Source organism: Typopeltis vanoorti, chromosome 6, assembly GCF_054136105.1.
Source record: "Typopeltis vanoorti isolate ZY-2024b chromosome 6, IOZ_Tvanoo_1.0, whole genome shotgun sequence".
NCBI classification, from domain to species: Eukaryota; Metazoa; Arthropoda; class Arachnida; order Uropygi; family Thelyphonidae; genus Typopeltis; species Typopeltis vanoorti.
In genome coordinates, this window is record NC_143554.1 from 3,660,433 (window position 1) to 3,688,204 (window position 27,772).

Consider the following 27,772-nt stretch of genomic DNA (forward strand, 5'->3'; position numbering starts at 1 on the left):
CTGATAAAAGAAATTTGTTTGTTTACATTTGGGGGGTGTTTACATTTGGATAAAGGATTAAATAAGAATGTAATTTATTGTCAAGTACAAGAACTTTATAACAAAGCAAAAAAATCTTTTCACAATTCCTTACTCTGTGATCAGAAGTAGGTAGTTGAGCTGCAATGTGTGAACCTTTTCAGCTTGCAACAGGAGGAGGAATTGATTTATGCATATTAAAATCTGCTAACTCTATAAGAATCAAAGAAAATCCTTATTTCCAGTCCATCTAAGCAGCTATTTAACCAAATATTTTACTGATTCTCTCTATCCTACTTAGGATAGAGAGAATACTTAGCTACAAAGGACTGGCATGCAGAGGTGCTCCCTTTTTACTCACAGTATATATGTTACCTAAGAAGACAAACTTCTCTTAAGTGCATCAACTTATTATCAACCAAAATCAAACAAACCCAGAAAGAAATTTTGCAGAGATCTAAGAATCTTTTCAACCAACCTCAATAAAATATGCTTGCTGCTACTCAGGTTTTGCCTTGGATGATAGCACATGGTAAGCAACTTTTAAAGTAAATACCAAAATTTATCATTCATTTAATATCATGGATGAGCTAAGGGTTAATCTGAAAATTCTGCTCTAAACAAGGTCTATAAAATAAACAGAACAATAGTCTCATGCTTGGTGATAAAATTTATCTACCACCTAAAAACATTCACAAATACCCACCCATGCATATGGTAAAATTTTAACTAGCAGCCTTTTGGTTGAAGAACAAGTATACTACCAACTCAGTCAACCATGCCAATGCAGTGCTAAGGTAAAAAAAGGAGAGAAATAAAATTCTACAATATCCAGTTTAGTGACATTAGAAGAAAATTCAATCAAATGTTAAGTTATTCAATAAATTAAATTTAAAATTTTTATTAAAGTTAAGTGCATTTTCATACTTTTCATTACATAGGAAAAGATGTACACTCACATGAGGAATTCCTGTCTCTTCTTGTAAAATAATTTGTGTGTTACGAGCAATCCGTGAACTAAATTTTGATGGTAATGCTAGTGCTTCATCAAAGGAATTGGTATGAAGTGACTGAGTTCCCCCAAACACAGCTGCCATTGCTTCAACTGTTGTTCGAATAATGTTATTATATGGATCCTGGAAAATAAATTATTGGCTATGAGCTTCCTAAGAAGGTGGAAGTTAAGACACAGTAATTCTAATGAAATCAAATGAAAACTAGGGTAAATATTGATATCTTAGCCCATTCCTAGTCCACTTAATATTTCTTTTAAAATGCAGTGAATTATTTGTAATTTGAACAAAAACTGCATTGCACAACTCACAGTAAGATTAAAAAAAAAAAAGAAAAGAAAAATTAAAAAAAAGAACACAGACTAAATTAATAGGCATTAGCATTGTTTCTAATAAGAACTTATATTTTCATAACTAAAAAGAAACATTTCATATTAAGCAATTTAAACAAATAAGTTCTTTTTGTTGATGCTAATAACATTTTTGTTTACTTTTTTAAAAAAAAAAAAAAAACTGTGAATTCCATCCATTTTGAAGTAAACCTTAGAAGGACATATTGCAAAAGTCAGAAAAATAGTCAGAAAAATTAAAACCATCACTTGAATATTAAGAGAAAGCAATCAGAGAAAAAAATTTTTATTACCTGTCATAAGGATTTGATATGACCACTGTGCACAGGTTTGGTCACCTAGATTTATAGGAGTATGTGCAAGTAGTTAAAAGGATTCAGGAGAAAGTGAACAAAAAAAGTTCCTCCTGGGAGTACAGACTATGAGGTATGTGGGTTATAAAGTTTAAGCTGATAACAGACAAATATGGAATATGATAGAAATATATGAGGTATTGAGTGCAAGAGTGGACTAACTTATGTTTTTTTTCTTTCTAATTCTGAGTTTATAACATTAAATTGTGCCAAAATGCAATGTTAATAAAATGCAATAATTCAACGATCTTAAGTCAAAAGTCAATAGCAACACCAAATCACTTCTGTTAAATGTTTCTTTGTGCAATAGTGTCTGAAGCATGTTGTTCCACATTTGAGAGGTGTTTGGGACTAGTCCACTTTTGCATTCAATGCCTCATATAAGTTATTAAAAGTTACTAAGTTGTATTCAGAAGATGCAAACATTTTTTTTTTCAATATATGACTGCATGAGAGAGAACAGCTGGGGAGGGGTGTTCAACATCCTGGTGGTTGTATAAGGATGTAACTAGCAAGAAAACAGGAAGATAAGATTTTTTGTGTACTGAGTAGTGAATGAGTGGAAAAGCAGTTGCCAGAGGCAGTCATGAGTGCTTTGTTGGTGAAACAGTTTAAGGAGAGGCACTGTAGTTAGTGCAGCACATCCTTGATGAATACTTGGATGCCGTGGAGATGCCCATGTAATAACAATAATAGATTAATTGACTAAATAGCAGCTGTAAATTTCAATGTAGAAAATGCCATATTTAAGTTGTTTTTTTATTTGCTTTTTTTCTGTTTTTTGTTTGTTTAATCCCATCCAAGGTTTGTTCATCCTATAGTACATTAGTCCTATGGATGTGCAGAATAGCAAGGAGAATGAAGGGCAGTAGAAAGGAATGTATATGAGGAGGAAGAAAAATTTGTTCTTTAAGTTTGGAGATGAACTGTGAAGTGGTGTTGGATAGCTGCAGCAGATGTTTTAACATATTTAAATGTAATATGTTGAAGGTGTCCATGAAAATATTTGTAGAAAATGCAAGTATTTTTAGGAAGCTCTTAGTATCAATATAAAAATGGTAATTCAATGGTCAGATGGATTTGCAATTTGTGTAGAGTTAATAACTCAGAGGTAAAGTACACCTTGAGAAAAAGAGAAAACCTAATTTTTTAGATGATAAGCAGATGATATCTGTAGTGTTTTAATATGATTAGACACTGGTCATCTTGAAGGACAACTGCTTGGGTTTGGCACAAAGGCTTAGAGATATCAATAGCAAATACTTGAGATTTCCCAAACTTTTCCATGACATTTGTTGAAAAGTATATAACATAATAAGATCTGCTATTTACAGACAATTTCAAAATCCATACCACAATCATTTATTAGTTGAGTCACTTTAGGAAAATGCACAAAAGTGTCAATAATTTTATTATTATCATACCTATATGATAATAAAATAATAATAATAATAATTTTATTATTATCATACAGGTATCTCCATGGAGTCAGAGGACTCATTGTAGGAGATCCATTATTCACATAAAACCTATCATACCTCTTCTTAAACTCATTCACTGATGAAGCACTCATAACCACCACCTCTGATAACCCATTCACCACCCATGCAAAAAATTTAGTCCTAACAACCTTGCTAAATTATACTCTTACAAAATTTCCACAGGTGACCCCTAGCTCTCTCCCTTCCTGCCATGTCCTGAAAAAAATTCTTCACTGTCAATCCTATAATAGACTCTTTAATAATTTATATGCTTCTAGTCTCCTCTTTTGCACCTATCAGCTAATTTTTGAAGACCACAGACCTTCAATCGATTCTCACAGGGAACATTCCATAGATCTGCCACAATCTTTGTCACTTGTCTCTGGATCCTCTTCAATACTTCTTCATACCCTAAGAATCTGGTTGATCAGATCTGCATGCAGTAGTCCAGATGTGGCCTTATTAGAGCATAATCAAGGGGAACATTAACTTCTCTATCCTTGCTTGTTGGCATATTCTTTAACCACCAAGTAATCTGATGTGCTGTTTTGGCTACCTTTGCAATATGCCCTCTAAACTTTAACACCCTGTCCACAATCACCCCTTCCCTCAAAGTCCTTGGCCTCATTAGTTTCCCACAGTTCACCTTACACTGGGCCACATTAAAGTGGCAGTCATGTACCTTTGCCCATATGGCTAGTCTATTTAAGTCATCCTACAGGACTAAATTCATTTACTATCACTCTTTCCAGTTTTTCCATCAAATTATTACCTATATCACATTTCCTATACGTACAAATTAAACAACAGATGACCAAGTACTGAGTCCTGTGGTACAGCACTAGTCACTTGCCTTTCTTCTGGACTCAACTCCTCCATAAACCACTCTTTGATATCTGTCCATCAGCTGTTCCCTAATCCAAATCACTAAATTTATATCCATCCCCATTTGCTCCAATTTATGCAACAGGATTCTATGTGGAATCATGTCAAATGCTTCTGCAAATTCCAGCAATATCACTGAGTAGCCATTTCCGTTATTGAATGCCATTGTCACTTTATCATAAAAAGTAAGAGAATTACTAAGGCAAGACCTATCCTTCACAAAGCCATGTTGACCTTACAAAGTATCATATTCCTATCTGCCCAGTCTTGAATTCTGTCTTTTACCAACTTCTCCAATACCTTAATCATCACTCCTGAGATGCTGATTGGCCTATAATTTGCTACTTTTGTCTTGGAACCTCTTTTATACAGCGAGACAATTTTTCTCCACTGCATTGGCGGAATCCTGTCAAATGATGTCCTTGCAAAATCTAGCAATATCACTGAGTTGCATTTCCCTTATTCAACACCTTCCCAGTACTGGGGCTTAAATTAAACAGCTTGGTCAGAAGAGCTAATAATTCACTTGTACATTCTCATAACACAGGCTGATATGCCATCTAAATCCCATGCTTTTTTTGCATTAAAGTTCTGCAATATTCTATGCACCTTCATTTCTTCAATCTATATCCTCCAGTCAATGCCACATCTGGCACGGCAACATCACCACCTAGATGGTAGACCCTTGCAAAATGATCACTCAGTAATTCAACTATTTGGTTTGGGTCTGTTACCTCTCCCACCATCAGCACTTTTTAAAGTCATCCTTCCATAGTTCTTCCTCCTTTTACTTACCATATAGCAAACAAATGCTTTAGGATTTTTTTTTTTTTTTTGCCTTATCATCTAGCTTTCTCTGGTAAATGGCATTCCTTTACCATGCATGTCACTCTTGCCTGTACCTTATAATGGCATGCTGATCACCTTTTTCTTTACATCTGATTCACAATGTTTTCTTTGTTTGCAACACCTGCTTAATGATGGTATTTATTCATTTAACTCCTACCTGCTTTATCATTCTGACTCTGGGTATACAGTCAGATACTGCTTTCTTGAAACATCCCTTGACCGTCTTCCATGCATCACCACTGTCTCTCCTCTTGAAATTCTTATGCCATGACACTACTAAAAGCTGATTCCTCAGCTTGTCATAAACACTTGCTTTGTAATTTCACATATATCTCTTCTAATATTAAAATTCTGCATGTCAGGAAATCTTCCAGGTCAAGACTACATGATCACTTTCCCCAAGCATTGGCAGCTTAGCTAGATTGGTTGCTATTACGTTCTCTGATGCTATGACTTCCAGCACTCTAGAACCTCATGTCCCCTCTATTACATGCTATCTCAGGAAATTATCTCTCAGCAGCTGTATAAATTCCATTTCTTTCTCTCCCTATGATCATTCCTTCTTCCAATCTATGTTCACATAGTCGAAATCCCCAATAATAATTACTCAAAATGCATTCATTGTGCTAATTTTCCAATGCAGGTCATCTATATTTTCTTATACCCCTTGGATTATAGATGCAATCAATTATACACTATCGGCCAATAATTATCGAAACACCCCTATTATTTGAAGTTATGGAACATTCCAGGTTTGTTAATACATTTAAAAAAACCAGTGTAGTGTACAGATAGTAGGAAGCAGTATTTCATTGTAGCAGTTGAATACAGGTAATATGACAACATGATGTGACTCGATGACTTTGAGAAGCGTCATCGTAGACTGTCACATCGGTGGCATACATGCCATTGCTGCTCAACTGGAGCATCCAAAATGAACAGTTGATGATGTGATTCAACAAATGGAGATGTTCTCGCATCACTAGAGCAGGAAAACACCCAGGGTGGCTGCTGAAAGTGACTGACAGGGACAAGAAGGTGTTAAACTGGGTGACATATGAAAACTAGCTACAATCAGCACAAACCATCCATCACGAATTCCACTGCATCAGTAACCCCCAGTGAGCACTAATACTGCATGAAAAGAACTTCATTTACTGGGTTTCCACAAGCAGCGGCACACAAGCTGAACATCACAACAACGAACAAGGCAGTCAGTCATCTGGCCTGGTGCAAAGAGCATGTGAACTGACGAGTGGAAAATGGTATTCTGGAGTGATGAATCAAGGTTCACCTGTTTCCAGTCTGATGGCAGGGTGTGGGTGTGCAGGCAGCCTAGTGAACGCTTGTTACCACAGTGTGTTGTACCCACAGTAAAGTTTGGTGGTGTGGAGTAATGGTGTGGGGCATATTCAGTTGGTTTGGAGTGGGATCACTGGTAGTTGTCCGTGGTTCCATGAAGGCAGCTCAGTACCTTGATATTCTGGATAATCAGGTCCTGCCTACACTGTGGAGTTTTCAAGATGACAATGCCCCATGTCACAAAGCTGCAGCTGTTATGGAATGGTATGAAGAGATGGGTGTTAAATGACTGCCCTGGGCTGTGCAGAGTCCTGAACTCAACCCCCATCAAAACCAGTGGGATGAGACTTGGAGCAGCGATTGAGGTTCAGAGTAGCATGTCCTCAATATGTTGCTGAACTCAGTGATGCTTTGATGGAGGAATGGAGACAAATTCCACCTGATGTCTGCTGCACATTGGTGGAAAGCCTCCCTCAAAGGGTGCAGGAGGTGATCGAAGCCAAAGATGGACATACCCGATATTAGGGTTTGCCTGCTGGTATCAACTGTAAATTGCTAAAGTTTCCGAACAATTATTGGTAGATAGTGTATATTTCTCATGTTAGCCTCTATTTCACACTGGACAGCCTCAAATGAATTTCCTACTATTGGTTGACAGTCTCATTAATGTCAACTAAGGTTGACATTAATGAGACTGTCAACCTCTCACTAATGCCTATAACTTTTGGCCAAGTTGAGCTAATCAATGCCCAAAACTCCTTGCTCTTATTCCAAATACTTCTGACATTAGTATAGATAAACTGCATTACCCACTTCATTTCATGTGTTGATTAGTCCACTAAAGTTAAGAACCTAGAGAGCTACATTCAGCATCATGTGACTACTCTCCCACTTACTAACCTCTAGGAAGTCTGGACCCCATGCTCATCTGCACCCCTCCTAAACATTCTAGTTTCCCTCACTCTGCACTTCTAAAATCTCACTGAACAACACTTTCTTAAGATTCCTGATCAAATCCACTGAAATGCAAGCTAACCACTTTATATAAATCCCACCCTTCATCAAACTCACCCCACACATCTACGAACTCCACACCATTCCTCCTGCACAATTTGTGCACTGACTCATTGATGATCATAACTCTCTGTTTCAGCTTGCCTCTATCATACATGCCAACAGACTCGTGACTTTAACTTTCTCACTCTTCTTTTTTGCGGGTACTAGCAATTCTTTCATATCTTCTCACATTACTTCAGAAAGAAATGAAGTGAGGATTTGTAACTCTGCTTAGGAATCAGTTGAATATGGGCTAATTTTTAGGCTGCAGGATAGATACCAGTGGAACCAGAGAGAATGAAAAGTTGACACAGAGCAGGTCAACAATGGAGAACAAACCTTCAGTAATCAGAGAAATGCCATAAGAACCAAAAGAATTTTTTGGTATCTAGTTTGGACAAAGTTCTTTTTCTCTTGCTCTGATGAAATATGAAATTGGGGGGGGCTTTGAATGTTGTATTTAAAACTGTAGGACATCTACCAAGAACTGTCTATCTAAGAATTGAAGGACAAGTAAGAAGCCAAAAGAATGGCTTTTTGTGTGTGTGTGTGTGTGTGTAGAATGATAAAAGAGAACTATTCAAATGCAAAGGAGGTGGAAGCAGTGTTAAAAAAAAGTTATAACCAGGGCTTGACAAATATATTAGCTTATGGCGAGTACATTTTGTCAGCTGATGAGCAGCTCCAGACTAGATAAAAAAAATATTTTTCATCTAATAAAAAATAACCTCCTAAACAAACCCTTTCTTAACTTGAAGAAAACAGAAGAATGTACTTAAATATAAAGAGCTAATAAGCTTCATTTCGGCGATGTAAACATTCTTTAAATTAAGGGGATATTAAATCCCACATTGTTTTAAAACCGAATAAGAAACTCAAAGATTGGAATCAGAGAGTTTCTTGTGGAATATAGTAAACTATAAAGTATCGGCGACCACTAGCGTGAGCTAATGCAAGTGACCCTAGTATGTAGCAATACCGGAGAACTCGCAGCAAAGACGGTAAATTTCTGATCGCTATTCTTAGGTATTTTCCATAATGTAAAAACACATTTCCTAAGAAATGTATGCTGTTATTACATTATGGTGGGAGGTCACTACCCAGACCGGTTTCAGCCTTTTTTGAGGCTTCATCAGTGAGTAGCTAGACCAAAATAATACCAAAGTGTATAGCGAAAAAAACTTATATACTCTGCTATACGAGTTTCCAAACAGGTGCAACAATTAAGTTACTTAAATATAAAGAGCTAATAAGCTTCATTTCGGCGATATAAACATTATTTAAATTAAGGGGATATTAAATCCCACATTGTTTTAAAACCGAATAAGAAACTCAAAGATTGGAATCAGAGAGTTTCTTGCGGAATATAGTAAACTATAAAGTATCGGCAACCACTAGCGTGAGCTAATGCAAGTGACCCTAGTACGTAGTACAATACTGGAGAACTCGCAGCAAAGACGGTAAAGTTCTGATTGCTATTCTTAGGTATTTTACATAATGTAAAATATAAAAAAATGTAAAAACACATTTCCTAGGAAATGTGTTTTTACATTATGGAAAATACCTAAGAATAGCGATCAGAACTTTACCGTCTTTGCTGCGAGTTCTCCGGTATTGTACTACGTACTAGGGTTACTTGCATTAGCTCACACTAGTGGTCGCCGATACTTTATAGTTTACTATATTCAGCAAGAAACTCTCTGATTCCAATCTTTAAGTTTCTTATTCGGTTTCAGAAGAATGTATATAATATAAAGGACCATTCTAGTAACAAAAATTAATATAACAAATTATATTTTCCCAAAAATCAATGTTCCTTTTATACTGTTCTTCCTTTTCTTATTATTTATTGACTTCCTGGAATGGTTCTCACAAACACTGATACAGCACTACTAAATTACTTTATGGAACTTCTATTGTCTTATTAGGGCATATAAAAAAAATGGGGGAGCGAGATTTTTGACAAGGATATTTTTTTCATGGTGAGTAGAATTTTGTATTATCTTTTGAGCCCTAGTTATGACAACAGCTTTGGAGCACAAAATCAACAAAATCTCCATCTTCCATTTCTATTTAATACAAATCTTAAAATAGCAAATAGTAAACAATCAGTGCCCTCAAATTAATTTTGAAAGAGCTAAAATCAGGAAACTTACATCATATACAAACAGAAGTTGTGCATATTTGGTTTCTTGCCAAATATGCATGATGTAAGTTTCCTGATTTTAGTTCTTTCAAAATTAATTTGAGTTCACTGATAGTTTACTGTTAACTATTTTAAGATTTGGTATAAACAGAAATGGAAACTGGAGATTTTGTTAAAAGCAAAACTCTAATACACATAGATTTTAATTATATAGCCTCCATAGATGTCTTGGAGAACCAAGGCTTAGATAAAGAAGAATTATAAAAAGTGAAATATGGAATAACCATTTCCATTCCAGTAAGAATTGCACTGGTGATGTGTTTAGTGGAAAGGTCAGGATCAGAAATGTGAATAAAATAATTCATCCAAGGAAATGAGACATCAAAATCACAAAGACTGTTACAGAAGGAATTCTTATCATGCCAGAGGATACTCAATAAAGACATCATTACTAGGTTGTAGTGTGAATAGCCCAGAGAAAAATAATCTCTTTGAAGGGTTACTAGTGAGGAAGAGATGTAGAGTGGTTTGTGTTATTAGGTAATTCTGGTATGCATGAGAAAAATTTGTATAAGATCACTGCTGATAGTAATGTTTCAGCACATGCTTGATTTATACAGTTAGAAAAGGATAATCAAATGATATTGCAAACATTAAAATCTTGAGAGAAGATGCCCTCATTATTAGGCTAGTTGGAATGGGGAAAAAATCAACATTTAAAGAAAGGAAATCAAAAATTCAGAATGGATAGAGGCATTAAGAAAGCAAGGAAGACCCCAGGCTGCAACAGAACTGAACGTAATGAGAAAATCAGTTGGGACAGAGACAACAAATGAATTTGATAAAATGAAGCAGAGAGAATTTTAATCAAAGCAGATCAAAAAGAAGAGATTCTAATTTGTAAACTTTTGACATGGTATATCAGAGTGAACACATGCACAAATTCCATCTTTGAGACAAAAAAAGCAAAAGAGAATGCAATGGGGAAAAACTCAAGTTAGTGCTCGAAGAAGCTGCAAGTAAGAGGGTGGTCTGAAAAGTTCTCATCCTAACAATGAAAAAACGAATTTATAATTTCAAAATTATTTTTATTTTTCAACATAATCTCCCTTAAGACTAATACATTTATTCCGGCAATGCTCCAGTACCATTATCCCATCCCTGTAGTGGTTCTCAGTAAGATCTGCAAAATACCCCTCTACAGCTGCAATCATCTCTTGATTGGAAGAAAAACGCCGACCAGCGAGGAAGATTTTTAGTTTTGGGAAGAGACAGAAGTCAGAGAGAGCCAAATCTGGGGTATAGGGTAGATGTTCCAACAATTCATAGTGCAGATCCCTTAATTTTCCCCATTGCCAAAACACCTTTGTGGGCAGGTGCATTGTCCTGATAAGAGATGATTTTTTTTTTCCTCCTGCAAACTGGGTCTTTTCTCACAAATTTTTTCATCTAGTCTGGTTAAAAGATCGGAATAATATTCCCTGGTCATTGTTTTACCCTTTTCAAGATAACTAATAAACAAAATGCCTTTAGCATCCCAAAACACTGATGCCATGACCTTTCCTACTATTGGAATTGACTTTGTCTTCTTTGGTGCTGAACAACCGGCTTCTGTCTACTGTTTTGACTGCTGTTTGGATTCTGGTGTCTGAATCCAAGTCTCATCGATAGTAATAAATCGACACACAAAATCAGTTTTATTCTTGTTAAAATGCACCAAGCACTGTTCAGAAATTTTCATACAAGTGTGTTTTTGATCTGCTGTGAGCAATCTTGCACCCATCTTGCACAAAGCTTTTTCATTTGTAATTCTTCATGCAAAATATATCCTACATGTTCTTTTGAAATGCCTATAGTCTCAGCAATTTCACACACTTTGATTCGCCAGTCATTCAATACATTACCGTGCACTTGATCAATTATTTCTGGTGTTGTTACACTTTTTGGACGTCCTTTACATGGATCATCTTCAAGGCTGGTACAGCCATGTTTAAACTTGGCAGCCCATTTATTAATTGTCAAAAATGAAGGAGAAGAGTGCCCATAAACTTTTATGAACTTCGAATGAATTTCTTTTGGCATTAAACCTTCTTTTATAAAGAATTTTATAACCACACGATACTCGATTTTATCCATTTCAAGGGATATAGACAACACTTTTGCTTCTGACAACTGTATAAAACAAACTACTCGATAGAATGACTTGTAATTTCACATGGATGCTTATGACAGATGTACCAACTTAGAAAAAAATAATCTTGTCATTTGTGTTGCCATCTATGGTCGAGGCCATCACTAGTCTACAAAACCACATCTAAGATGTGGTTTTGTAGACTAGTGGGGGAAATAAACATTGTGAAGGTTAGTACTAAGAATGAATTTATTTATAAGCAAATTTCAGTGGCTTTGGTTCCTTCTTCCCTTTCCCATTGAAAGGTTGTTATAAACCTATGGTAATTAGTAGGACTAAGGACATTTTTTTCATTTTTTATTATTTCTTTTTTGGTAATAAATTTTAAAAAATCTAGAAACCCAACATGGAACTTTCAAGCCGCTTCAGGTTTTCAATAAGTGGAGTGGTGGTCTCATGATGGCCAATGGAATTCATCCTCCAACCACTAACACCCATGACAATGATGGGACTGGAACTCACAGTACCTTGGTTTGAGAGTGAGTGTATTAACACTTTGAGTCCTATCGATGTAAATATACATTGGTTGCGTGTGAACCCAGAATCCCATTGATGTACATTTACATCGCTAAATTAAAAATTCTGAAAATAATAATATATGCTTGAAATTCATTATCACACTGTACTGTAGTTAAATTTGAACCTTCAGCTTCATTATCCATGAGGATGGTTAATTTTATAAATAAAAAGGCAAATTTATATTAGTATATCGTAACGCATGCCCATTGGCTGTGTCACGTACAAAGCAGTCCATATTTCATTATTTTACTACATATTTCTAATAATTTTTGTGTTCTAATCATCTGCATTCTCAACATTCCTATTGCAATTTTTATTGGCTATAACAGTCTTGTGCTTATATATTGGACAACCCTGGTTGCAGATACTAAAAGGTAGCTGAATATGGTTAGCCTACATCACCCACTACTGGACATGTGTCATGGAAAGGCTCAGAGAAATGTGCTGTCACTCTTAATATTTCCAGAGCATTTGATCTCATCTAGAATTATGACATGCTATACAAACTGTCATCCTTTGGTATACCTGACATCCTCTGTAATTCTCTGTAACTAGGTAGACAACTTTCTCGCTGTGCCTCTCTTTGAACTTCACCAGGAATGCACAAGTGCCTCAGGGCTCTGTTCTATTACCTACCCTCTTTCTACTATACATAAATGACCTACTCTGCATTACCACTAATCCAATTCATAGCTTTCCTGATGACAGTACACTCCATCCATTTGACAAATCATGCTGTAGACATCCCAAGCTTCAAGATCATCTTCACTCAGTGCATAAAACACTAATCTCCATACCATCCTTCAATGAAGCAAGGAGAACCTAGTCACTTTCAATGCCACCAAGATGCAGTCTCACTTTTTCTCTTGCAAAAGGGACTTCAGCTTACATTCTCTTACTCTCAATAATATACAAATCATGAGACAGGATTAGATCTCTCTCTCTCTCTCTCTTTGGACTGATATTCACCTCCAGTCTCTTCTGGAGGTGAATGTCACTGATGTACTTATAGGTTCTTACTTCTCTGCATATGTTCTGCACGTACCTCCATGGTCACTGCTTCACTGAACCTGCAAACTTCATTCCTCTACTTTTAGCATCCCTTTCCAGTACAAGTGAAACCATATTGAATCTGCTTCTCATTATTTCATCTACCTCTGTCCTCTGAAACAGACTTCCTCATGAAGTATTCCCTAACAGCTACAATCTGAAGCTTTTCAAGAAAATTATCAATAAACTTCTCTCCCAGCCCTTACATGCACTCTATACACAGCACTGATGTACTTATAGGTTCTTCATACCTCTCATGTGTGGAATCAATAAAAAACATATTACTTAAAAAAAAAAAAAAAAAGACAATTCTAAAGAGAGATTTTATCAGATTAATCCAGAGAGTTTATAAAAAGAGTCGAAGGCAAGAGGGAGAAGAACCAAAGTCCATCCCTGGAAGTTATGTAAGAGTGTGGTGAAGAGGTGTGTTAGGAGGATGTTTTTTACATAGAAAACTGTCAGTGAATGGAATGATTTACTGGAATATGCTGTTAATGCAGGGAGTATTAAGAATTTTAAGATTCAGTATGACAGATATGCTGTCAGTTGAATGAACCTCACATGATGTGTCTGCCAACTCCATGAGGGTGTAATAATAGTAGTAGTAATAATAATATTGTATTATATAATACAACTTACAACAAGCAGTCCTTGACTTATGTAAGAAGTGCATTCCTCAAAACTTTATGTAACTTGAATTTTACATAAGTCAAATTCAATCCCTTCACCTATTAATCACAATTAATTACATGTTTACAGTATGTGTATGCAATAGTGTATTAACATGTTTTAAAGATTATTTCTGTTAGTTTCAGTCACAGAGTTCACTCACAAGCTGGATTTCAATATGTAATTATTAATGTAAAGTAATATAATACAGTATAAACAGTATCTGAGAAAACAGAAAAATAAATAATAAAAATAATAATAAATGTTTAATTTGTTTGTCAGGCATTTCTTAAGAAATTACTAAGAGAAGACTGAATATGGTTTGTTTATTCTCTTCACAAATCTCTCCATAACAGGCTAATGCATCTTCTATTTCTCTTTGAACTTTTTAGAATCATGAGGTATCAGGATCCACACAAACACTAAAAAATATTCAACACCAAACCATGAAAAATACAGTAAATTCATGATAAAAGAAAGACCGAGGAAAGTCCTTGCCACCACATGGACTGACTGTCTTACTGAAGACTGCCATTAGATGGTTGTGAATAATGTAAGGGTGGGGGGTAAGCAAAATGTTTTATAATTTACCATTTTCTAGCCCTTTTTCAATAATTTGTGTAAGTTGGGGACTGCCTGTATTTTTCTGATTTGCTACCCATCATTGTCATAAGCACAAATTACAACTGTAGCAAGCACATAGCATTCAACTAGATTTTTTTGCTAAAATTTTTTTTCCATCATCATCTTCAATTTTGTGATATGTACTCTCAAGGGATGCTCAGACTACAATGACAGCATTACATTATTAATAATTTCTTATCAAAAATTTTCCTTAAAATGAGTCTATTACTTGTTGGCACTCTAATATTGTTGTATCTAACATTTCATTCTAATGGAACTTTTGACAATCAATCCACCTAGACCTTAGTCTTCCTCTGGAACTTTTTTTCCTGCCATCTTGATATCAAACTCTTGCTTTGCTATCAATTATTTACTAAACACAAGATGAAGGTAATAATTTATTACCATATATGGCCATATATTTCAGTCTGAAAATTACAGATCATCTTCAGTGGCAAAAAAACAGTTGATACAAGGTAGAATGCAAACAATGGATTTATTTAGTGAGCTGCATGATGTTATATTTCCAGTAATGTCATGTTCTAACTGAGGAAAAGTTTAATCATAACAGTATATAAAAAAAAATTATTTCAAATAAAGCCATTGTTTGCATTCTACCTTGTGTCAGCTTTTTCTTGCCACTGAAGAATTACATATTTCAGTTTGAAAGATGTAATTTTCAAACTGAAATATATGGCCTTATAATAAATTATTATCTTTACCTTGTGTTTATGTATAAATAATTCATAAAACTATGGCATCGATTTCCTGCAAACCAATACCATCAATATGATATACTACATGCAAATATCCATATATACATCACTTTTATGCAAAACTGGTGCTCTCACCAGTTTTGCATCATCAGCAAACAACTGAATATCCCCTCTTAAATCTTTCTGTGTCATTGACATACAAATTAAAGAGTAGTAGCCCTAGTACCGAACACTGGTCATCATCATTCACCTAAACTGCACTTCACCATATACTACTTTCTGGTGTCTGTCCATCAGACATCCTCCTAGCCATGCTATTAGCCTCATATCCATTCCTATTCTCTCCAGTTTTTGTAGTAGTTTTCCATGTGGTATTCTGTCAAATGCCTTGGAAAAGTCAAGCAGTATCGTAATGTAGACATTACCATTATCCAATTCTGATGTTACTTTATTATAAAATGTGAATAAGTTACTTAGACAAGACCTACCTTTACAAAACCATGCTGCCTACTATAGAGTATCACATCTCTATCCATTCACTGTTGCATTTTGCCTTTCACCAATTTTTTAATACTTTAACAACCACTCCTACTATATTATTTGGTCAGTAATTTGCTACATCTGCTTTGGAGCCACCTTTATGTTATCTTACCTTCTTTCCACTCCCTTGGAACCCTGCCAGAGCTGACACTTAGACTGAACAACTTTGTCAGAGGCAATGCCAATTCTCTTGTACATTCATGTAGTACATGGGCTAATATGCCATCCAGTCCCATTGCTGTGTTCACATTCATATTTTTTAATATGCTGCACACATCCGATTCATCTACCTCAATATTGATATAAATCTCTGTAACATCAGCAACTATAAAACTATTACCTGGATGATACACCTTTGCAAAATAATCACTCAGCAACTCTACTATTTCTTCTGGTTCAGTCACTTTCCTACCATGGGCACTGTTTAAAGTCATTCTACCATAGTCATTTTTCCTCTTACTTGCTACATAACAAAAAAAAAACCTTTGGGTTTACTTTGGCCTGTTTTGGCTAATTCTCTCTCATAGTCTGATTTGGCCTTCCTCCCATACTAATCACCCTTCTTGCTTGCACTTTGTACTGCTCATGAGCATGCTGATCATTTTTTCTTTATATTTATTCAATGATATTTCCTTTTTTGCAACTCTTGCTTCATATCTCTACTCACCCACTTAATTCCAACTTCATATATCCTCCTGACCTTGGATACGCAGTCTGATAGTGCTACCATCAAGCAATCTCTGACCACCTGCCATGCAGTAGTCACATTTATTACTTGTAGCTTCTTAAGCCCTGGCACTGTTCCAAGATGACTCCCGAGTCTCTCTAATAATCACCAGCCTTATAGCTGAACATAAACCCCTTTTTAACAGAGAATTCCACGTTTCACGGCTTCCAAGAACACATGCCCCTTTCCTCCCTCCAAATGATGTCCCCAATAGTTAAAGTTTCCTATAATAATTGTTCAGTCTGCACTCATTGTGCTGATTTGCTGACATAGCATCTATGTCTTCCTGTGGATCCTCTGGTCTATAAGCAGCACTCAACAATGTATTTTGTCCTATTTGCCTCAATCTCACATCACACAGCCTCAAATGAAACATCTTCCTCAGACCTAATATCCTCTTTAACTGCTAATTTTGTTGGTTGTAATTCTGCAACTATCATTAGTAATACTCCACCTCCTGTCCTGTTCCTTCTATTCTCCCTGAAAATACACTACCCTTTACATTCTATCCCTGTAACTATATCAATTTCAGTGAACCAGATCTCAGTGATGCTAATAATTTTTGTCCAAGTTAAGCTTACCATTGCCAAAAACTCTTCATCCTTATTCCTGATACTTCTTGCATTCGTGTACATGTATTTCAATGTCCCTTTGTACCCATAGTTACCCTTGTGTAATGTCATTACCAACTCATTTAAACTGGAGATTTTGTGAAATCCTGTTCAGGATTGCATAGTCATTACTATACCCATGCTCATTTATCACAGGGGCAGCCAGACACATGCTTGATTTTATTCTCCCTAATATCTCTAGTTTCCCTGGTTTTGTACTATCACACTATCACTAAACAACACTTTCTCCAAACATCTAATTCCAAAACTATTTAAATGTAGTCCTTCAGGCATATAAAAGTCTTTTCATCCATCAACTTCACTCCATACATAAATAAACTGCACACCATTCCTCCTGCACAATCTTCTCATTGACAATCATGGCCCTTCTTCTCAGTTCTATGCTATCATAGCGAGGCAACAGACTCGCCATCTTTACTCTCTTGCTCTTCATTTTTGCTTCCATAACAACTTTCATAGCTTCTCTCATTGCACATTTCTCACCTTTCAAATCATTTGTGCCAGCCAATACAATTAACTGTTCACTCCATTCTTCTGCATACTTACAGTGTCACTAACATCTTTTATATTCGCACCTTGAAAACATGCTTTCATCACTTTCTTGTTAAGTACACTTTATCATTAAATCCCCATACAATACTATCTCTTTTCTTCCAGTCTCTCACACTGTTATGCTTTTCCCATTTACTCATTCTTTCATGCTCTGTCCTTCCATACCACACACCAATCATTTCTCTAATTTCTCAAGCTCATGTTTTGTCCTGTGAAGAAGTCCATGCAGTTTCTTTCATTATCCATATTACTTTCAACCACTTCCTTCAAACTCTCATTCATATTTTGTGCACTACCACTCAATGCTTCTGTTACATTCTCCACCTCGCCAATCCTGCCTTATATCCTTATTATCAGTCACTTCATTCTTTCACATGTCGGATTTCTTATATTCACTTACAAAACATTTCCAACAAATACTTCTCCGGTCTCACTCTTGTATCACAAACTATTCACTCTTGGCAACGAATATTAAACACATTCTTTTAAACACACATAAAAACTTTGCTTACACTTGGATAAAGGAGAAAACAAGAATATACACCGCTTGAAAGAAGTCAACAGAACCTTAGCATGAGGAACAAACAGCCATGGCACCTACCCTAATGAGATGCAAAACCTGCTTTCATTGCAATAAATGCAGCAATCGTATGTGGCATACTTCCCACAAGTGTGCAATAGATATTAATGGGAATTTGCACCATTCTTCCTGCAGACATGTAATGAGGTACTGAACTGTTGTGGGGCAGATGTCCATTGACCTCATCCAATGCTCAAGGTCATCCCACAGATGTTCAATAGGGTTGAGATCAGGGCTCTGTGGAAGAGAGTCAAGTGTGGTGACATTCCTGTCTGCAAACCATGAAGTTAAGCAGTAGTCTTATGACAATGGTCAGTTTGTAGAAACTGACCATTTTCACAAAGTAGGAAGCACTGCTCGTTGCATCACAAACAGAGGTTGAAGGCCAAACCAGGAAAAACAGGGCCATATCAAGAGACGTTCACCAAGCATCCACCACACTCACACCAGTCCATCTGTAGGTAGAGGGTGTAGCATGATTCATTGCTCCATAATACAGCTCTCCAAGATTCTATGTCTCATTGTATATGGTCTTTGCACCACTAAAGATGATGCTGCATGTTGGTTTGGATAATGTGGTCCTACCATGGAAGAAATCCATGTTGTGAAGTTTGTTTCAGAATTCATGACTTATTTCTTATTTTTCACGGTATTAACAACACCACAAACACTTTTATCAACAAAGATGTTTTATTAACGCTAATATTTCGCTGATTTTCAACTCAGCATCATTAGAGCACAACACACTTGTAAACGCGGCAGTGAGTGAGTGAGACAATATAATTGCAAAAGACAAAAGATCTAAAGTCCTATTTCTTGGCGCCCTGTAGCGAGAAAAAAACAAAACACACACCAAAAAAAAACCAAACAGCAGTTATCCAGGAGCTTTTCTTAGGATAACCGTCTCCCAAATTTTTGGCAAATTAATGCAACCATATTTGTTAAGGTTGGGAGAATTCTTCAAAGCCATTGCTGACTCAAAAAATAATCTTTCAGATCTATAACGACTCCTAAATAGCACATTCGTTTTCCTCCATCTAATCCTGTGTGAAGGAGTGTCCAAAGCATGGTCTGCCAGTCCCGACTTGCCATAGTAATAGTAGCGAATGTATCTTTCATGTTCTTCCAGGCAGATGTTCACTGATCTTCCTGTTTGCCCATAATAGGCCCATAAAGAAATTTGAACTCCTACAACAGTGCCAACATACGAAGTCCCGACCGCAACTTCGATGAGACCACGTGGTCGTAAACCTATCGTCGGAAACACTCACTGAAGAAGCCAAGAACGCTCTCAGTCTAGGACATAACTTTGTCGTCACGCCCAAACAAATTCCTAAACTAGAAATTATGATGAAAGTAGAACGGGGTATCCACGATCTTCCGCCAGCAATGGCCAATAACGTGCGACTAGATATAGCAAGTATTATAAACAAGGCTAAGCCTCCAAAAAGCAATATGCCACGTAAGCAAATAACTGCCCTAAAAAGTTATATAATAATAAAAATATTATTATTACAAAAGCCGATAAAGGAAATACATCATGAATAAAGAAGAGTATAACAGAAAAATGCAAGATCTCATATGTGACAGTTCCACATATCAAATTATACATCGAGACCCTACGATGTCTCAAAAGAAAAAAGTCCGAAAATTACTGAAAAAAGTGACATCATGGCCCAAAGAAATCATCAGGAAAATAAAACCAATTCATGTTAAACTACCCCGTATTTATGGATTACCAAAAATCCACAAAACTAATATTCCCCTACGCCCCATAGTTGATAGCATAGATAGTCCCACATATAAACTGGCCCGGCATTTAGCCAAGTCGCTTGTCCCCCTTACTGGCAACTCCTCTACTTTTGTAAAAAATTCAATCCATTTCAAAACACTGGTTAAAAATCTAATCCTAAAAGATTCAGACATAATGGTTAGTTTCGATGTCACCTCCTTATTTACCAATGTACCACTTATAAACACTCTTGATTTAATCAAGTCTAAATTTCCCCCAGAAATTTTTGAATTATTTCAATTTATCATGAATGCAGGTTACTTTACATGGGGGGGGGGGGATTCTACAAACAGATTAATGGTACTGCTATGGGTTCCCCCCTCTCTTCCCCGTTAGCAAATTTTTACATGGAACACTTTGAAAACAAAGTACTTACCACAGATACATACAAGCCACAAGTGTGGTTACGCTATGTAGATGATGTGTTTGCCATCTGGCCCCATGGACAAGACACTTTGGATGCTTTTGTCACCTACCTAAAACAGCCAACACCCCAAAATTCACTTCACAGTAGAAAAAGAATCAAATAACTGTTTACCATTTCTTGACACATTAGTCACCCGCCTTTCAGATGGATCACTATCTTTTTCTATTTACAGAAAGCCTACACACACACAGGAAGATACCTACATAAACAATCACATCATCATCCAGTCCAACAGTACGGCATTTTAAAAACACTTACACACAGAGCCAGAGCCATTTGTTCTAACGATACAGCTCTGACCACTGAACTCCAATACCTGCGCCATACGTTCTTAGCCAACGGCTACAATCCCTACAAAATAGATAAAATACTACATAGGCCCATTACTCTGCCCTCCCCTAATACACAAAAATACAACATGACCATTTCTATTCCCTATATCAGAGGTACATCGGAAAAGATAGCCAAAGTATTGTTGAAACATGGCCTTCGCACCACTTTCAAACCACATGTCAAGCTGGCAACTCTGATCCGCTCGCCTAAGGATAAACTTCACCCTTTAGCATACCCAGGAGTGTATGAAGTTCCATGCGACTGTGACTTGGCCTATTATGGGCAAACAGGAAGATCAGTGAACATCCGCCTGGAAGAACATGAAAGATACATTCGCTACTATTACTACGGCAAGTCGGGACTGGCAGACCACACTTTGGACACTCCTTCACACAGGATTAGATGGAGGAAAACGAATGTGCTATTTAGGAGTCGTTATAGATCTGAAAGATTATTTTTTGAGTCAGCAATGGCTTTGAAGAATTCTCCCAACCTTAACAAATATGGTTGCATTAATTTGCCAAAAATTTGGGAGACGGTTATCCTAAACTCCTGGATAACTGCTTTTTTTTTTTTCACTAGAGGGGCGCCAAGAAATAGGACCTTAGATCTTTTGTCTTTTGCAATTATATTGTTTCACTCACTCACTGCTGCGTTTACAAGTGTGTTGTGCTCTGATGATGCTGAGTTGAAAATCAGCAAAATATTAGCGTTAATAAAACATCTTTGTTGATAAAAGTGTTTGTGGTGTTGTTAATACCGTGAAAAATAAGAAATAAGTCATGAATAACCATCAACACCTAAGCTTATCTGTTAGTTTGTTTCAGAATGTTTTTGTGCAGATTTGTGTTCTGGTCAATGCCCAGAACTCTGCATTCAATGTATCGGTTGACAAATGGCATTTCTTACATATTATCCTTTGTAGCATCCTATGTTCACATTCGATGAGTGTGGTGGGGGATTCACTGCAGGTAGCACTTGCATTTTTAGATGAAAAAACTCCCTGTGTTTCCATCTCAGTATGCTATCGCTGATTGTTGACCTGGGATGGCTCAATTTGTGAACAATTTGCCGAATAATTGGACTACAACATGTCATCCTATCACAATGCCTCTTTCAAACTCCGTTAGTTCCCTTCTCGCAGCCATTTCGCCTGGACAATTGCATTGACTTGGGAGCATCATATTCCTCCAATTTATACTGGCTACAAACATGTGACTCATTACATGGCATGATATGCACCTTGCACATGGGGATGTCTGTTGACCTCTTCCCAAGCAGTGTAATTTCCTGGCATCTTTAATTTCATCTATATATCATAGTGAGACCACTAATTTATGTGTAGCTGTACTGAGTGCTTGATTTTCAAAATATTCCATACAAAATTTGGCTAGAGGCGAGACCCACTGTCGTGCCATATAGCCATTTTAAGTTGGTATAATTGCAAGTTTATTATGTTTAGGACCACCACCATTAATGCTCTCTGGAGTGTGCATCGCAAATATAATGCTGTTTCAACTGCAGTTTACACTTGCTCGAAACTGCAGCAATCGTGCAGTATAAGTTTGCCAAATTTGTCCACATACACTCCTTTGTGGTCTGCTGACCATTTTCCATCATAAATTATGAATAGAATTTCCACGACACTTCTTAAAACTTTAAATCCATCCTTCACTACAGTCACACTGTGTTGTTGGCATGTGCTTAACTGCATCAGGGTTACAGGAATTTCAAGTGCACTCCCATAATTTTATCTGTAAAGAAGTTCTGGACCATCTGTTGCTGAAAAATCAGTGGTGTATCTGTATTTTAAAGCAGCAGGTCTATACAGCACCAAAAATAAAACAGTCAGTTTACTACAAGTTAAATACTAATTAAATAACACATTTTGGATTCATCTTCAAGAAAGAAATGAACGAAGTTGAATAACACAATAGTGTTTAAACAGTATTAAATTAATGGTTTTATTTACTCTATAAAGATGCTAACTTCCACACAGCAATAGGAGATGCTATAAATCATGTCTATGGATCTTTTGTCATCCTACTGCAAGGTAATATAAGGAGGTCACTGAATCAGTCGATATAGTGGAGTTACTGAGCGAGCACTTTGCAAAAGTATATCATCCAGGTGGTGACACTGAAAAAATGAAGGAACCATTAATTTATACAGGAATTGTGATGAATGAAGTGGAGGTGAATAGTCTATTACACAACCTTGATGTGAATACATCTGTGGGATTGGATGGTATACCGGCACGGGTCTTGCGTGAAGCAGCTAAAGAATTATCAGTGCCCTTAACCATGTCGTTTAATCTGAGTCTTGGGTCTGGTTTAGTCCCGAAGGTGTGGAAAGAGGGGAAAATAGTTCCACTGCATAAAGGAGAATACAAACAAGACTACAGTTGCAAATTACCGACCGATCAGCATATCAGGAGTCGTTGTCAAAGTCTTGGAGAAAGTAATCAATGGAAAAATACAGGAATGGATTGATGAAAATGAGATACTGTATGGAGGACAGCATGGCTCTGCGAAGGGTAGATCATGCTTCAGTAACTTGCTCAAGTTTTATAACACAGTGACAGCTGAACTGGATAAGGGTAATGGGTTTACAGTGATACTGTTGAACCTGGCAAAGACATTTGACAGGATACTACATGGAATTCTAATCCGTAAACTACAACATATGGGAATGGATATAGGGTTGGTGAGATGGATAGGTGGGTGGTTGATGGAGAGATATCAAAGAGTAGTTTATTCAGGAGTTGAGTCCAAAAGATGGCCTGTGACTAGTGGTGTGCCGCAGGGTTCTGTTCTTGGACCACTGCTGTTTAATTTGTTCATTAACGATATAGGGAAGGATCTAAGTGGAACAGTTCATTTGTTCGCTGATGATGCAAAGTTGGGTAGGGCGATAGTGAATGCAGAAGATGTCAAAGTTTTGTAGGGTGACTTAGATAGATTGGAGTTCTGGGCTAAGAAGAATGGATGTCAATTTAATGTGACAAAATGTAAGGTTATGCATTTTGGGGTGAAACGATTAGCAGCAGTATACCACATTGGCGGAACTGTACTCCGGGAGATTGATGAGGCCAGGGAATTGGGAATGTTGGTGGATAGGGAGATGAAGTTTAGGGGACACATTGCAAAAGTAGCTAAATCAGCTCATCAACTCACTTGGTTGTCAAAAAATACCTTGATGAGCAGAGACAAGCAAGGTATTGTACCTCTGTACCAAGCCTTGATAAGACCTCATCTCGACTACTGTGCCCAGATTTGGTCACCTAGTTTCCTTCTTGATGGAGAGGAGGTGGAGAGGATCCACAGGTGAGTGACTACGATGATAGCAGGTCTATGGAATGAACCATATGAGAACAGGTTGAAGATTTGTGGGTTGTAGAAATTAGTTGATAGGCAGAAAACGAGAGATATGATTTAGACATTCAAATTGCTAAAGGATTTCTATATTAACTTAGAGGATATTTTTGAGATCAGGACTGGTGGTGGGAGAACTAGGGGACACCTATGGAAGCTGGGCAAGAGTGTGGTTAGCAGGGGTGTTAGAGCTGGGTTCTTTACTTTTAGAGTGGTAAATGAGTGGAATAAGTTGCCAGAGTCTGTTGTGGGTGCTAGGATGGTGAGTGAGTTCAAGGCAAGGTATGATAGATACTCTGAGAATGTCGTATAGTTGTGTGGACATGATGTTTAGGGCCTCCCTCGATGAGGCTAAGGACTCCCTGGAGTCGCCCGTAATAATAGTAATAATCTTTTGTAATGCTATATACAATGCAACATATTTTCTCTAATTAAGGGTAGGTTCCAAAAGTTTCTGGCCTGACATACAAAATTCGTGTCAATTTTAAAACACCATGCGTGAAGATAGCACCATCTATGGAGAGTTTAGTAGTTGAATGAACTGCATCATTCAGTTGGAGGCACTCATTTGACTAACATGTGGCAGGCTATGAAACAAGTGTTATCAAACAGCGATTGGATTGCATTTATGGGGAAACTTCTCCTTCATATCTCCTTCCCTGTGAAGGAATGGGCTAAACAGTTTCACTTAGGAAGAGTGAGAGCATCGAAGAGATGATTCTCGTGATGGTCGGCCTGTGGAAGTGATGACTGAGAAAAATGTCTCTTTGTTGAGGAGGAACTGCTCAATGACAGATAGCTGAAGCCCCAAAGAAATCTCAACAAGGTTAGGGCTTTCTATAACAACTGTCTTTTGCATCATTCAAAAGAAGGTTCAAATGATGAAGGTCAGTGTAAGGTGGGTGCCCCAACTTCTCTCTTCAATTCAGAAAGAGCATCATGTGACCTTCTGGCAAGTTTTTAGAGCTTTGTCAAAGGAATCAGAGAGAAGTGCTGGAATCCATTGTTACTGGGGATTAAATCATGGTCCTTTATTATGATCCTCATTTGGGATTGCTGTGGAATTCTCTTGATTAACTTCGAGAAAAGAAATACCACCGTGAATGCAATATATTATGCTTCACTCCTGCACAAACTGCATGATGCCATAAAGGAGAAGAGATGAGGAATGCTGAGTCATGGTGTGCGCCTACTTCACGACAATACCCCAGTACATACAGCTATTGTCAAAGGCTGCAGTGAAGGACTGTGGCTTCCAGGAGATTGAACACCCACCATAAAGCCCAGAACCCAGTGATTACTACCTCTTCTTGGAACTGAAGAAAGACCTTCAAGGAAAAAAATTTGCAGATGACAATGAAGTGAAAGATGTAGTTTTAGGCCACTTTGCAGACAAAAGTACAAACTATTTTTTTCAAGGGCATAGAAATATTAATTCAAAAATGTGAAAAGTTGGTTAAAGTAAAGGGAGATTATGTCGAAAAGTGACACAGTTATTTTCTTTCTATCACCTCTAAAAGTTAGTCAGGCCGGAAACTTATGAAACCACCCTCGTATAACTAGTGAGATCCAATTCTATGTGAATTTTAAAATCATGAAATAAATAATTCTGAAATACAGAATTCATAAATTCACACTGAAAACTGCTGAATCAGATTTTCAAATGTTGTTTTCCAAATTTTTTATTTACTATGCATTTATAATTTTTCTATTATTTCTATTTAACGATTTCATAGCAGAGTATCCAATCATTGCATTTTATGTTAGCTTTTATTCTCAATTTTTATTTTAATATTTCTTAACAGTTCAATGTGCATTTGAATTGGACAACCTGAAATTTAAAGGACATGAAACGAAACAAAAATGTATGCTGACATATCAGAACACTTAAATGTAGCAAAGTGTGTACAACTATTGTGATAATCAATGATGTCATCAATGATGATGGGAAACAACGTTACTGCTTGCTTTAATAGACCAAATGTTTGATAGCCAATGGATCGGAGATGCATGGAATGCACTTTTATTATTAATATCCGAGATAATTTTCATATTTAACTGGATTTAATATAATTTAACATGCATGGAAATACCTGTTCTGTGAGTGACCACCCAGATGTCTGTGAGTGAGTTCTAAGCATCATAGATTTCGGATTTTTTGGATTAAAGTGTTCCTTGATAAGATGAGCCCAGAGCCTACGAGCTGCTCTCATTTTTGCAATTTCCTATAATACACAAGATTGAAACATACATATTAGAAAATATATATTTATTTTAATTCATACTTTAATAATTTATCATACTGCATATATAGTGAGACTGCTAAAGTAACAAAAAGCTATCAACAATAATACTTCAAACGAAAAATTAGCAGCAGGATTTGGTTTGATTGGAATTATAGGTGAAGACAACTAAGGCCACAAAGTCAGTATAACATGTCTGCTAACTGCATGATCTTCAGATGATTTATCTATTTATCTATTTTGTGAGGTAAAGACTATTTTTTTGCAGGAAAACACTGCCACCTTAGTATTTAGCAAATACATTTGTAACAAAAAGCCCTTATAAAGGTTTCTCATGTTCCAGTTGGGTTCAAACACAGGTCTTTTTTTAAGTGAAGTAAATGTAGAATTGAATCCACAATTGTGCTATGGAAGCAGTGAAACTGAGGGATAAAACTTGTTCATTTTCAAAGTAATAAAAAATACAACAGCATTAATTTTTAATATTAATACTGAAACAGGATAATTTCTGAATAATTTAAAGACAATTATAATACAGATTCTTTACAAGAAGAAAGAAGAAATCAGCAAGGATTTTATTATTTTCCTTATTCTAAAATTACCATATCAACACTTATTTTTAGTATGGCTGTATAAAAATTATTTGGATGCCAAATATGTCAGAGACAAATGAATGCTTCTTCTAAGAAAAGTTGTATAGCTAAGGAAGATAAGATGGTGCCATTGCATAAGGGCAGTAGCAGACTGGAAGTGTCTAATTATAGGCCAGTTTGTGTGTCATCAGTAGTTAGTAAGATCTTGGAGAAAGTAGTGAGGGACCATATACAGCATTGGGCATTATAAGGTCAGAAATCCTGAATGGGTTTCTGACCCTGCCCAATTTAAACCTTCATATGGTGTGGCTACTATTAAGCATCTACAACATGGATGGATACTGAGCAAACATGGATGGGCTAGAAATCTGGAATGTAGCTGACTAAATTGTATTCTTTATTGGCTTAAACCAAAACAAAATAATGCTACAACATGATGAAATTTCAAGCCAGCTAGTGCACTGCCTGATTAAACAAAGATCTGGCAGCTTTCAGGAGCCATGGCAAAGAGTGAAAAGTCAGCTACTGGAAACAGACTCCAGCTCAATGCCAGCAGAATGGTAGATAAGCACCTCTTTGTATCAATGGAAAAAGAAGAACCCAAAAGTATCATGATGATATAACTGGTGTTACTAAGACAAAGGGCAAACTAAATATTTTATATTTGGGCAATACTGATCAGAAAAGGGGAAGAACAGCTATATCATTCAACACATGAAGATAAACTTCTCAATTGGCAGGCAGTTTCAAGTAGAGT

General features: G+C 36.6%; 1 protein-coding gene across 1 annotated transcript in view; it reads right to left on the reverse strand.

Annotated features, from left to right (window-relative positions):
• The window catches only part of LOC150105253 (methylmalonyl-CoA mutase, mitochondrial-like), a 429,676-nt gene that overhangs the window by 270,425 nt on the left and 131,479 nt on the right, over window positions 1-27,772 (reverse strand). Inside the window, exons 8-9 of the mRNA XM_090394648.1 lie at window positions 26,273-26,404; window positions 978-1,154 (exon numbers count right to left, since the gene is read on the reverse strand). Of these exons, the coding sequence (XP_090250774.1) occupies window positions 978-1,154; window positions 26,273-26,404 (309 nt within the window). The remainder of the gene's footprint in view (window positions 1-977; window positions 1,155-26,272; window positions 26,405-27,772) is intronic.